The sequence below is a fragment of the Alosa sapidissima genome, chromosome 2, assembly GCF_018492685.1.
Source record: "Alosa sapidissima isolate fAloSap1 chromosome 2, fAloSap1.pri, whole genome shotgun sequence".
NCBI lineage: Eukaryota > Metazoa > Chordata > Actinopteri > Clupeiformes > Clupeidae > Alosa > Alosa sapidissima.
The window spans coordinates 5,819,474-5,832,808 of NC_055958.1; the positions used below are offsets into that span (position 1 = coordinate 5,819,474).

A 13,335-nucleotide genomic window follows, 5' to 3' on the forward strand; every position below is an offset into this window, starting at 1 on the left:
AAACTACTCCTCCTCCACCACCCCCTTTCCTCATGATTTATGCTCCACAGGGACTAGTTTGGCAAGGGTGACTCACTCTCGCAGATCTGGCTTTGGTCCTCTATGAAATGGATTCTGTGGAAATTCTGTGGAAAAGGAACCTTTGCCACTACCAGCAGTGTAGAGATGTGAAATACACAACACTAACAACAACCATTTCACAGATAACAATAATCTCTTGCATTGGTTGAGTCCAACAATACAGCACACATCATGTCATATTTGACATACTGTATATGTTCATAGACAGACATGCAAAGATATACAGTATGCAATCTCCATTTTGAATGCTTGGACATGTAATAGCTACAAATGGGTATAACTCTGCTCCATCCCTAGGCATGTGGCAGCTGAAACCAGGCTGAACTCATATTTCTGGAATTCTTCCCAAACAAAAGTTTATATTAGCTTATTCCAGCCTACTCTAGCAATACAGCGATGGACATTCTGGAGTCTGGGTAACAACTAGTTGATCAAATTTCACGTACAATGCACTGGAGCATTTGGTTTCTGGAGGCGCCCTCTGACTATGTTTTATGCATCGGTCAACCACGTCCGTAATGGACTACTTGCTTTTTTTTTTGCTGAGATGTAAACTGCCCCCACATTCTCCTCAGTCCACAGTGGAACAACTACTTTCTGTCCTGGGGGATGAAAATATTCCTTCCTGATGTTTCCTTTAACAAAGACTTTCTCTGGGCCCTCTTTTTTGTGTGTTGTTTGAATGTTGTCAGGCCTCGTGGACCAGTCACAGCTGGTGAGCAGCGACACTGGCTTACATTGCCCTCTGCCTCCCCAATCACTCAAAGCAAAGCAACAGCGTGTCAGCTAAATATTTACATCACGAACCCCGACAGCAAGGATCCAACTGCTTTCAGCTCAGCCATCTTGTCTCTCTGCTCCATATAAAGCTTGAATTTAACAAGCTGTTTGAACAAAGCACCTTTTGTTGTTGCTGTTGTTGTTTTTGCATAGAGCTTGTATGCTATTTGTTCTGCTTCTCGTCATTGGAATTTTTATTATTTCCAACTTTTTAAACAGCTTAGGCTTGAAGAATTTGAGGGTAGGGGGACTCCAGAAAGCCATCAGAAGCAACATTTTAACTCTCAGTAGGCAAACCACAACAGTGCAATCCTGAGTTATTGATTCCAGAACTGAATTCACTTGAGGTCACTTAGATGTTTTTTTGGTTTGAGAAAATCAATTCCAATTTCAGACAAACTTGAAAAGTCAGAATCAATTAAATACTGTAAGTAAGCTTTGAAGCTGTGGAGTGTTTCACTGTTGAACCACAATGATTTCTGGCTTGCACACTGTGAAAGTGCATTAGCAGTGAATAATATACACTTTCCAATAAGATCCAGTGGCCACATCCACATATTCATTAACCTGCCTTTTTCATTGGCAGCCTGTTTTTTTCTCTTAGTCACATCCCTGCCCCTGCTGATATTGGCTTAAACCAAAAAGAATGACCGGAGCCCAATCACATTCTCCTAGCCCAGAGGTGGGCACACTACAGCCCGCCGAGCATTTAATTAGGTTATCATAGGCTGCTCGCTATTTTTTTCCTGAGATAGATGACGTGGTTAGCTTAATGCAAACTGCTATTCACTCTTCTTAGAGAACATTGACAATGTCAATGTCAATACAGCGTGTTCTATATAAGGATGATACTTTTTGTGTCCTCTCTCTATCTCCATTGCAGCAGATCTAACTTGAACGTTATGCTACTCCATTTAATAGGGAACGCGTCTGAGCGCGCACAAGAGGGAGAGAGCGAGAGAGAGCGGCTGGTTCCAGCTGGCTTGTCAGTATTGATAATTGATATCTCCTTTTTAATATCAGAAACTTTTAAAAGGAAATGGAAACTTTCATGAAGGCAACAGTAGTTCCCAATAGTTCCCAGAGGGCACTGTGAGAGGGCATAGCCATAGGCTATAGCACTAGCCATAGGCTATATTTGAATGGAGCTGGCAAAAGATCATTATGAGAACGTGCAGATAAAATGCTATTAAAGTGACAGACAGCCAGACGGCCGATTTTCAAAACCTAATGCGGCACTTGAGCTAAAAAGTGTGCCCACCCCTGTCCTAGCCTGTAATAAAAGGCTCCAGTGGCAACTGGACCATCAAGCAAAGATAATGCGGTGTCCAAGAACTATTTGGCACATCGGCATGTTCGGTCAGTGCCCTGATGATGAAAGTCAGTTCAAGTAAATCTGCCACCAAGCAGGAGTAGCCTCACAGTGTAAGCAGAAGTCCAACATGCCAATACATATTAGAACCTCAGTTCCAAGAACATTAAAACCTCTGCTAAATCTGATACTATGCAATCATGCATTGTATATGTACATCCTAAAACAGCCACAGCAATGGAAAATCTTTTGCTGTTGTTGTTTTTTCCTCAAGTACTCTCCATGATGGGATTAACCTGCTTTTAATTTCTGCTGGAGTCTGTTTGAGATTTGGGAAGAAAGCCATGATTGAGCAGCCTGGCGAGCACAAAGTGTGTTCATGGGGCCCCCGGTCAGTGAGATGGCCCAAACTGCCTTGCTCAGGGTCAGTGACATCACCCGTTCTGGGGCCTCGGGGCAACTGTGTAATGTATCACTTAGTTACCAGGTGAATCCCTTGAAGTTTATTGGTTCTTAAATTATCTTGACAAGAAAATGCTTTGGCTGTTGCATAGACATAACATTTGTGCAAAGTTGCTGACAAACCAGATTGCTGATCAGCTAAAATGACACACATGCATTTTGAAGGAAAACATTGATAACTTCAAAGTGCAAGAGTCATTGATCCCCGTTGTTCAAACCTTTTACAAATGCCTCCACACTCACTCACATTTCCCAATGCATACACAATACAAAATCTGCAGTTTGAATCAAATAACTATTTTTTTCTAAATTAATTAAAACTAAGAACCACAAAACATACAAAAAGTTTCTATCATCTACTTACTACAAGAATCGTACACTTGCTTTCTGGGCCAACAGAACTTCAAACTGACACTGTCTGCCATTCGCTTTGAATTGTCAATTTACAGTAAATACAGGTGGGTGCTCATTTAAAAACAAGCTACAAAGAGATACAAATGAAAGCAAATGCAATGCAGCAACCCCCACTGGAAGTGAACACACAGAGAGAACCTGCCTTGATCCACAGCAATCTTAATTACTAGTTCAGTTGTTCTACTGCATTCTTTTCCATGTTGAATTGAGCAAATTGATCTAACACTTCATCTAGCTTTTCCTCCACACAATTCACATCTGCTCTTCACAAAAGGACAAAGAGAGAGCGATGTTGCCTAGACATTTTTTTTTTTTAAATCTGGCCTAGTAGAGGCCATCTTCCTCTAAAGACCTATCACATTCTTATCCAAACAGTCATCAACAGCTGGCTTGGCTAGACTCTGCTCCATTAAGCCTCCCCCGGAATCACTGAATTAGTAAGTTGTGTAGTTTTCACAACTGCTGGGCATGCTTATTGTAGGTGTGGTAAGTGTGGCTTTCACATCAGTTTCAAAGTAAAACTAGATGTACCGCAGAGCGGTACAAAATATGACCACCGCCCAGTCCAGCAAAGAAATCACGCTGAAAGGCCTATATGATTCTAACTGTCTCACTAAATTGCATTATCCACACTCAATTCTCACTGGTATCTGCTAGACAACAAGTACCAAAACATGATTAGTTCATAGATTTCACATGTAAAATTCATTTCAAAATTCAACCCCACCTCCATCTTGCCTGTTCATAATTCTGAGAAATTCTTGATTGTTTGTGTTATGTTTATGTTATGTGTGTGGGTGTATGTGTGTGTGTGTGTGTGTGTGTGTGTACGTGCTTGTGTGTGTGCCTGCGTATGTGCCTGTGCATGCAAGCGTACATCGTAAAGTGTGGGGTTACATGCCCACCAAGTTTCGTGTACCCCGGTCTTTCCCGGGAATCATTGACGGAAATTTGGACATGCGAAAAAGAAAAAGAAAAAAAGGAAAAGAAAAAAAGAATAAAATCTGACTAAACCTATTATTATGACGCTTCGCTGCGCGGCGGTCATAATAATTGGCTGTCAGTAAATAAATACCAGTGATACATATACAGCCTCACTTTACAACAATTTAACACAGGAATATGGATAGATTATGGGTGGAATATGGATGGATTTAAAGGGACACCAGGCAAGCCTGATGCTTTTTCTCTAAAAAACTCCCCCACGCTCGGTCTGAAGCACTTTTCCTTTTTGTTTGCATCTTCCATCAAGGGTTTTCGCTGCTTCTTCGCCGGCTGTGCCATTATACACACGTTTGCAACAATCGCGTTTCGTTAGCCTGCCTCTGTGCTGTGGATGCAGGATGTAAACTGATCCTGCTTCGGTCGGCGGGTATGATACACTGAACTTGCAAGCGGGATATTCTTCCTACAGGCAGTAGGGGCGGGCGAGAGTCTTCATTCGCTCTGTAATGAGTCATTTAACCATATACCGACTTACGAAGATGAGTAATTAACATGAAAACGTTGCCTGGTGTCCCTTTAAGTTTCTTAAAAGTAAAACAGATGGTCAGGATGAAAAGAAATGATATAATGAACTACTTGCAAAAATACAGTTGCAAGCAGCTATGAGGGGCCAAGCATCCCAGCAGGCTACAGTTGCCATGGAAACTTAGTCATTATGTCAAGGGCATGGCTGTAAGCACTGTAAGACCAAAGGTTGGCTGAGATATAAGTGCACTTCCTGTTTGGCGACTTTGCCACAAACAGAATAGTTTTGTGGAAAAATTGAGAAAATCTGTGGCCTGTGAAGAATGGTTACATTTATACAGCTAAAGTCCAATATGATGGAAAACTATTATGGATCCATTAAGGATAAATCTATTGTAATTAACATCTTAGGAGTTCCTTTATGTAAGGAGTCCAATGGTGCCTCATTTTTTTTTTTAAATTGGGCATATAGTTGAAAGGTTACATGCTTTAAAACACACCTCATACTTTGACCTGTTGGTGGTGTTTGAGCGCTCAATGTGCATGAAACTTGGTGAATAGAATCATGGGCCTGTTCCCAGTAAGTGTGCAACATTTCATAAAGACTATGGTTGTATGAGCTTTCATAGACTTCAGTTGCAGCAGAAAGATGAATATGCAGCTTTTTCTGCTTGGCCCCCAATTACTTGGTGCATTGGAATTCCCTTGATCATTTGCTTTATGTGCTGAGGGAAATGATCAAATAAATGTCTGTCATACAGATGTGGGAATGTACCTTTGTGCTCTGCGACTGTTTGCATAGTCTTTCCTACTGGTATGAAACGAGCAGTTGACTTTGACATTCGTGAAACCTTGAAACCAAACATCATCTTGTCCAGAGGAAATTCCTCTGTGACGAGACATCCTGCAAAGCAGATAGTGCTGTCTGCAAGAACAGCATGTAGGAGTCTGTGTTATGGCTTATTTACATGGGCTCTGTCTCGCTAGCAACATAGCTGATTGCCACAGGGAAATCAAATCCGCAACCCACAAAACCAACCATTCGAGGCCTCACAATTGACTTCATATCCCACGGGTCCACATGGTCTAGGTTCTGCTTCCATTTTTATGGCTTTTATACTGTGCCAGAATGAAAAGACAAAAACAAAAAAGAAGCATATGGAAACACTCACAAACTGATAAAAAGCACAAAACATCTGAAAAACAAAAATGGTCAAAACGCGGTGTGATTTTGCCAGATCAGATTGGAAGGCTGAATCACAGGGATTCCTCCCATGCAAATATTGAATTTAGACTTTGGCTTCATTAAAGCCAGTCCCATGACTCAGAGTAACTCATGGCAACATCCATGCGCATTCATCTGCCCTTGTGCTGGGAGCGAACATCAGTGGGTGTGTGACACAACAAGGTCCTTCAGCACTTCAGGGCTGACACTTAATGACCTACTTTCTTGCCTTGCCAGTCTGGATAGTCCAGCGTTTCATTTTTAAACATTTTTCTTTCTTTTTTTTATCAGAGTCAGATGACATGTTTCCCAGCATCTCCATAAGATAGAGCATAGCCTGACTTCCACTAGGAGAGATGTACTCTGAAGGATAATCAGTGCAGTCTTCATGGGCTTGCAGGTTTGCAATGTGTAATATTTTAATATATCATACTTTAGTAGATATCCCTAAATAGAAAATATACTGTAAAGATGCGGTCACTGAAAACATTCTTAGCTGAAGAGCTATTTAGCCATAATTACATCTGTGTTGAACACTAATGAATGCAGAATTAATCCATAAAGATACATAACAAGAGGGCCCAAATCTGTGACACTAGCTAACTAGTTTTCACAAATGCTGGATATGTATGTTTTGCATACTCTACAGTTTATACAGTGTAGGCCTACATTCTGTCTCTCAGCATAGATATTTGCAACAGGTTTTGACAAATAACTAGTGCACAGATTTAGACATAACAGATTCACATGAATTTATCAACTGTATTTACACACTCTTGGTTCCAAGTCTCCCATTTTTTTTTAAACATGAATAAGTCATGTTATTTAATTGTGTATCCCAAGTAATATCAATAATATTGCAATTTGTTTTGATTGAGTAAAGATAAATAAAATAGCAATAACCCAATTACAGTTTCACTGAAATTACCTGGAAAACAAAATAAATAAATTTTAAATAAATAAATAATCATGAAAATGGAGGATAAAGCATTTTAAAACCAAACTGTTCATGTGATTTTGAGAGCAATATGAAAACTGTATAAGGTACCAAGGTAATGTGATGCAGATCTTCATAAAAGACAGTAGGGACATATTGAAAATGTTCTGTTTTAACTTTGGTATATGGCCAGCTTGCAAATGTGGCTGCCATGTTTTAACAAAATTCTGATAGAACAAGCACATGACCTTTTTGATGTATTCTGGTTATATATGGAAAGGTTGCCTGGTCAGGCTAAAGTTCCCATGCTCCATTTTGATAACAGATGTAATTGTATTGGACGCCATGTGGACTGCATTTTATTAGATATTGACAGAAATCAAAAATCTTCTGGAATGCTAATATCGGTTTTCAGCAACTTCATGACAATACTTTGATCAAGATCCTAGACCAGATCAACATCACTATGTGACCTACAGTAATACAAAAAGACATATGGTTGTCCGGGTTAAGAATACACAACTGGTGGAATGTTTTCACCACCTATCAGCAGAAATCACAGCCATGGCATTACCTGTGATTGAAGTAGAGTCCAGTGGCATTAATCTCTATCCATTGTAGTATAGATAGTGTAGATACGTTTGAATTAATATGCAAGTAACCTAGCCCACCTATTATGACCCTTATTGAGAAAATGATGGTCTGTTGAGAGCCCTGACTTAAAAAATGTAATTTCTTTACACTGCTTCAACCACAAATTGATGTTTCTTGAACTGATTAAACAGTGGGCAGATTAATGTAACCATTGTGGCTAACTGCCATTCCATTGCAATGTTTCACAGCTGAATATATTAATTGAGTCCACCATTTGTTGAATAAAATGTTACCTTTTAAACAAGCATTAAAATGTACTATGTGCCATCCTTGGGCCATTAGTAAGCCACATTAAGCCAGAGGAAGTATATTATTGAGGAGTTCCCTTCCAAAACATGAACACATACAAGTCTGCTTAGTCCTTTGCCATGGCAAAACTACGTTGATTAGCCAAATTATCTGGACTTTTCATCCATAATCAGAAGTGATGGCTCATCCTTCTCTGATTATACAACCAATCGCATGCTCATTATTGTGGTCCCGGTGAAACATGGATGCGAGTATGTTGCCGTGTGTAAACAGCCAACCACAAATAAAGCACTCCTGGGGCCTGATTCTCCGTGCGGAGGCAGGAAAACCAAAACCAGCTGTGTAAACTTGTGTGACTTAAACACCACGCTCAGTGGGATGCTGTGTGGTGCATTCGCAGCCCACCTGTGTGCTCCCCGTGTTTTCAGGTTTTTCCAACCTCTTCACCTTACAACCGCATCAGGTTGTTAGGATTACGGAGCACATTCACAGGGAAGTGGCCCACCAAGTTGCCCCTGACACACAAGAAGGCTAAATTGCCCATCTTAAAATGGGTGATTATTTTCTTAATGACTTTAAAGAAGAGAGAGAGAGAAAGTGAGAAGAGAGAGAGTGAGAGAGAAAAAGCTAATGTTTCTTCAGGCTACGTACCCACGTGTACACATTTTCCATGTCTTCCAACCCTAAGCTGTTCACTGACACGTTACGTCTGACATCAGCCTTATGACTTCCTCCAGCTCTGCGTTTCGCCCAAGATTTGTTCTAATATTTTAAAAATACTGCCAAAGCAACCATTTCCACATCTGGAAGTCATCTAGTGCTCCGCATTTGCTGACTGCCATAATTTACTTTATTGGTAGTTCCCATGGAGCCTTCTCATGACCACAAGCAGTATTAAAAGTCCATCAACTAAAATGTCTACCCCACAGAAATATCAAGGTCCATCTCTATGGCGTCTCATGTATGACTACTGATTTTGGATGCCCTGGTTTCAGTCCTGGTTCAGGTAAAGCTTGATTCCCCTGTTTTCACATGTGGAGCAAAGAGGCGTGTAATCAAGTCATGGCACAAAAATGCAGCACATGTTTTCCATCAATGCTGTCTTGCGGGCCTGGCAGGGTTTCTAAACTTGGGCATTCAGACAGCTTTGTTAGAAATGTATTTATGGATGCAGACTTGATCTGGCAAGAGAGATTGGTAAGTTGTCTCAGTTAGAATACCAGTTCCATGAAAATAATTTAAACATGAAACATGAATTGGCTGCAACAATGGATCTAAAGCAACAAATGAATCTTCATTAAAAAAAATTACATGCTTTTGAATACTCTTTCCCACTGCCGTGTCCATAAAAGCATTTAGCGGGCTAAGTGAACACAGTGTTAAGTGGTTGGCGCCTTTGAAGTTAAAAGTGCCATCTGCGGAGATGTTTTACAACTTCTCCAGGATTGTGGGGCCGTGAACCTGGTGGGCGGGCGGTGATGTTCACACGCATTCAAGCATGGATTCCATCATCTACAACTCTGAACATGAACTCCCTTACTTGAGTTACTTGCCCAGGTTACTTGCTCAGAGACCTGATTCACTACAAACATGTAACATGTCTGCTGTCTGTGCTTGACCAGTGACAATTGTTAATCAAAGTTATTCATTCACGATCAATTCATCTTCATGAATCAATTTTACGAAGTCTTATCCTGATACCACCAGTCGACATCCAATTACCAAGACATGGCGACCTCCACAAAACCACTATTTTGACAAAACAATATGTGTCCTTTCTTCGCATGTACGTATTACAGCAGCATTTCCAGCTGCTTTCCATTATTCACTGACATCAACATGCAACCATACTCAATTTTCCGGCGCCATGTTTGGAGAAAGACACTCAACATGCTGGCTCTCTCAGCCTTTGCCTTCATGGACTCAAATGTATAATGCACTGCAGGGAAAAGGGTGCTACCTAAAATCTTTACAAGATCTTTGCTGCCTGCAAAGATCACATAGAAAATGTATTCTCTTCTTAAAGAATACATTTTCACATGCATTCACATGTAGTCATAGAAAATGTATTCTCTTCTTAAAGAATACATTTTCACATGCATTCACATGTAGTCTCCTCTTAGAGAACAGTAATATGCATAATAGATCTTTAGGTAAATGTTTGGGTTCTAGATGGGGGTTTTAATGACTCCAAACAGCACATTTACAACTCTCCAAACTAGCTTTTCTTCCAGAAAAATAATTGTGTCAGTGATACATCTGCAACAGACAGGACAATAGCCCATTCCACAGAGCGGCGGTATGTTCTTGTATTCCATGATTGGGTGTGTCAGGAATTTTCTATCAACAAAGCTTTACAAAATCAGCAGCCTACACAAGTCAACACTAAAGCCCAGCTCTTCATGAATTTGACATGTTCCAACAACCACAATGGCTGTGGAAGCCTAGCACAGTGAAGGTACGCACTGTCAACCAGCCACCCTGACTCCATGTACAGCAACTATTGCAGGTCATGCTGCACTTATTCCATGGAATGCTTATGTCCACCCTGTGCAAAGAGGTCCTGCAGAACTACACAAACAAGGATGGTCATTCAATTCCGTTATGCCAAGTGTTGCTTGATCTGTGGTCACGTTTGGTTCATTTCTCCAACTCCAATATATATTCTAATAATATATATATATATAATTCTAATTTCAGCAGAGTGCAGTTAAGGCAAACTTTTAACCCCAAGGGTGTGTGATTTGATAAGTCCAACGTCCGTTTACTTCAAGGGTATTTGCTTAACTCTACACAAGTCGTTAAGTTAGGAGTCAGCACATTCTCATATTCACTTCTGTGTTAACATCTTTTAAAAAGAAAACTGCTGTAATCTTGTTTTTTTCCATGAATGTCATATATTGGATTAAACGGACAATGTAAAAGACATCACAGTTGTAGTATGCAGCTCTGCCACAAGATGTCTCTGTTTGCCCAAAAGTCAATGCATGTTTCCGACAAGTAAAACATGTGTGATTTTCACATGAACTGCTCTCCTCTGATAACACTAGTATGCATAATTAACATATGCTTTAAGTATTTTGATCTTATTGTCAATTTTAGACTGTTGAGCAAAAGCAAAGAAGAACCAACAAAACAAGCACATAAGGAAATTCCCTACATCGCCAAAGGCTCATACAATCCTGGTGACATCATTTAGGGGAAAAAAATGATGTCATCCCGTTAAAGGAGAGTCTAGGAAAACATTGCTTGGCAGAAATAATAGTGTTCAGGTGTGTCTGGACCGCTTTCTCCTCAGTTCACTTGGGCAATCTATCTCTGTGACTTCCACCCCACCACTGCCATCCTCACCCCCCACCCCACCTACATCTGTGCTGCATTAGACATGCAGGCTGTGTTCCCTCAAAGACGCCTGAGTCCCGATGAAATGGACTCAACAGATGTTTCTGAAGAAAGTGCTGGGGCACCCAAATCTGGATGTGGATAACACTTAGTGAAGCTTACAGTCTGACAACAGAGTTGCGCTATACGCATGGCCCCTATAGGAGCCCCTCTTATGGCTCACATGTTTGCGTTACCCAAGGTGACATCACCAGCAATCAGCAACAAATGAAGGTACAAAAGGACACAATTAGTCTCAATAGCACTAATTTGCACCCCGCCAGGGGCAATTCACATCCACATTGTCCCTGTGACAAGATGTCTACAAAAGCATTTACTGAAAGATGTTAAACAGCAATGTTTTAGCATTAGTCAAAATCCCTGACAAAAATCCAGTATCATGTAGACAACTACAATACAGCTATACTTCAAAGTGATGGAATATCTGGAGTTAAAAGGATTTTGCTCTGCATTAAACCTCAAAAAGATGTTTCTTCAATTTTAAAACAATTAATGTAAACAACTAAAATAAATCCAAATCATGTAAGCTTTAAAATGTCAGGCTTCCTTGCCTTATCTTAAAACATCAAACAAATGTCTGAGCCAAACATGCTGAGGTTGGTTTTATCACTGTGAATCTGTGAGTCTTAACAACAGCAATTTGCCAATATCCACAAGCCCATCAGCACAATTAACAGTAAAAACAAACAGAACTTACCACTGATGTCTTGGCATTTCACAAACAGTTCTTGTGCCAGAAAGAAAGCCAGAAGTAAGAAAGTCCTGCTTTGCACGAAGCTCATCATGTCTATAGGCAAGACATGAGCCTTCCTCGTGTGCAAAATGGGGAAAAAAGGAGGATGAAAGGTTCCAAGTTATCGCTTCACCATGTAGGCAGACTGCTCCTCTCCCACTAGCAGCAACAAGACCCAGCCCAGCCCAGCCTCTGGAAGCACTTTTTTGTAGTTACAGCTTTAAATAAGAAGAATGCTGGCAGCCCTAATTTTCCTCCCCCTTTTGTCAGTGCTCTCTCATAATCATCCAGTCACAGACAGTAGTTGAGAAACTACACCCTTGTCCACACGTCTCTTCTCTCTAATGAAACTTCCTTCATGGCTTGTTGGTGTTTTAGTAATACTTATAAATGGGAAAAAGTTTTGGTTTAAGGGGGAGAAGAGAATTTCGAGAAGATAACCCAAAGATAAGTTTTTTTTCATGGAACTGCTTTTTTCCAGTGTTGGTTGCTTAGCAAGACCGTAAACTGAGTTTTTATTAGTGGCTTAACGGCACCAATCTCACTGAAAGGCACTTTTTATGGGTGAACAAGAATAGATTTTATGCTACAGCTGTCTTCATTTGAAGAATGGCTGTGGGATCAGCCATTTTGCTCATGTAAAATTGAGACAGAATGCTCACTCTATCTCTTTATTGTTTGTCTGTGTTCATAGTCACATGAATCAATCCTTTACTGAATGTCATGCATATGGGGTGCAATTTTCCTATTGTTCACTAAGTTGGGGAAGCTTCATGGATTTCAAAGCACATCTCTCACATGCTGAACAGATGTTCTTGTTGATATGAAACCCATGATAAACATTAACATTTATGAAACGGATGGAGATCAAGCATAATGTGTGTTACTTCTTATATACAACAGGAGTGTCTCAAGTCACACTTCATTTCAAGTAAAGCTATGCCACCTGGCGATGCAACAGTAAAACTTGTTTGTTGCTTTTTTAGTGTTCAGTAGACCCACACCAATGCTCACCTCTGTTGAAAAGTTTGATGTTGTTTTTACAGGTGCTTGGTATGTGCTGTGCAACATTACATACCTCGCATTTGTCTCTAAGCATGCCACACAAATGGTTCTCCTTCTACCATCCCTGGACTTCATCAGCCCTTTCTCAACAAGCAGTCTTTACAAAAGTATCCTATCCTAAGGAACAACTTCACAACACCCTTCTTGCAACAGAAGACCTCCAGCATAACTTTATGAGCTCATGTGTCTGATGTCTATCAACATCAACTCTGTCAGGCCAATTACATCACATCAGCACTATTATGCAGTACGCGACAATCAATATACCACAACCACATGCTCAAATGTAAAAACTCAATTTTCTGAAAGAACTTTGACTTCCTTAAAATGTAAGAGGAATTTCCCTAAGTGCCTGATCTAAATGTCAATAAGACGTCAAAAAACATTTTTTGAAAAAGCACAATGTTTGTGTTACAGAGTGTAAAATAGATGTGAATAACAATTAATCATTTAAATGGCTGGTGAAAGGTCACGCCTCCCAAGAGGTGTGTACATTCTAGAATCTAATGGATGTGGGAAGCTAAATCTCTTCAGCAAATCAGACCTCTCAG

The 13,335-nt window shown here is 40.3% G+C and overlaps 1 protein-coding gene across 1 annotated transcript in view; it reads right to left on the reverse strand.

Annotated features, from left to right (window-relative positions):
- The window catches only part of col5a2a (collagen, type V, alpha 2a), a 39,428-nt gene extending 27,503 nt beyond the window's left edge, over positions 1 to 11,925 (reverse strand). The window contains exon 1 of the mRNA XM_042084462.1: positions 11,684 to 11,925. Coding sequence (XP_041940396.1) covers positions 11,684 to 11,771 — 88 coding nt within the window. The 5' untranslated portion in view covers positions 11,772 to 11,925. The remainder of the gene's footprint in view (positions 1 to 11,683) is intronic.
- Between the last annotated feature and the right edge of the window lie 1,410 nt (positions 11,926 to 13,335).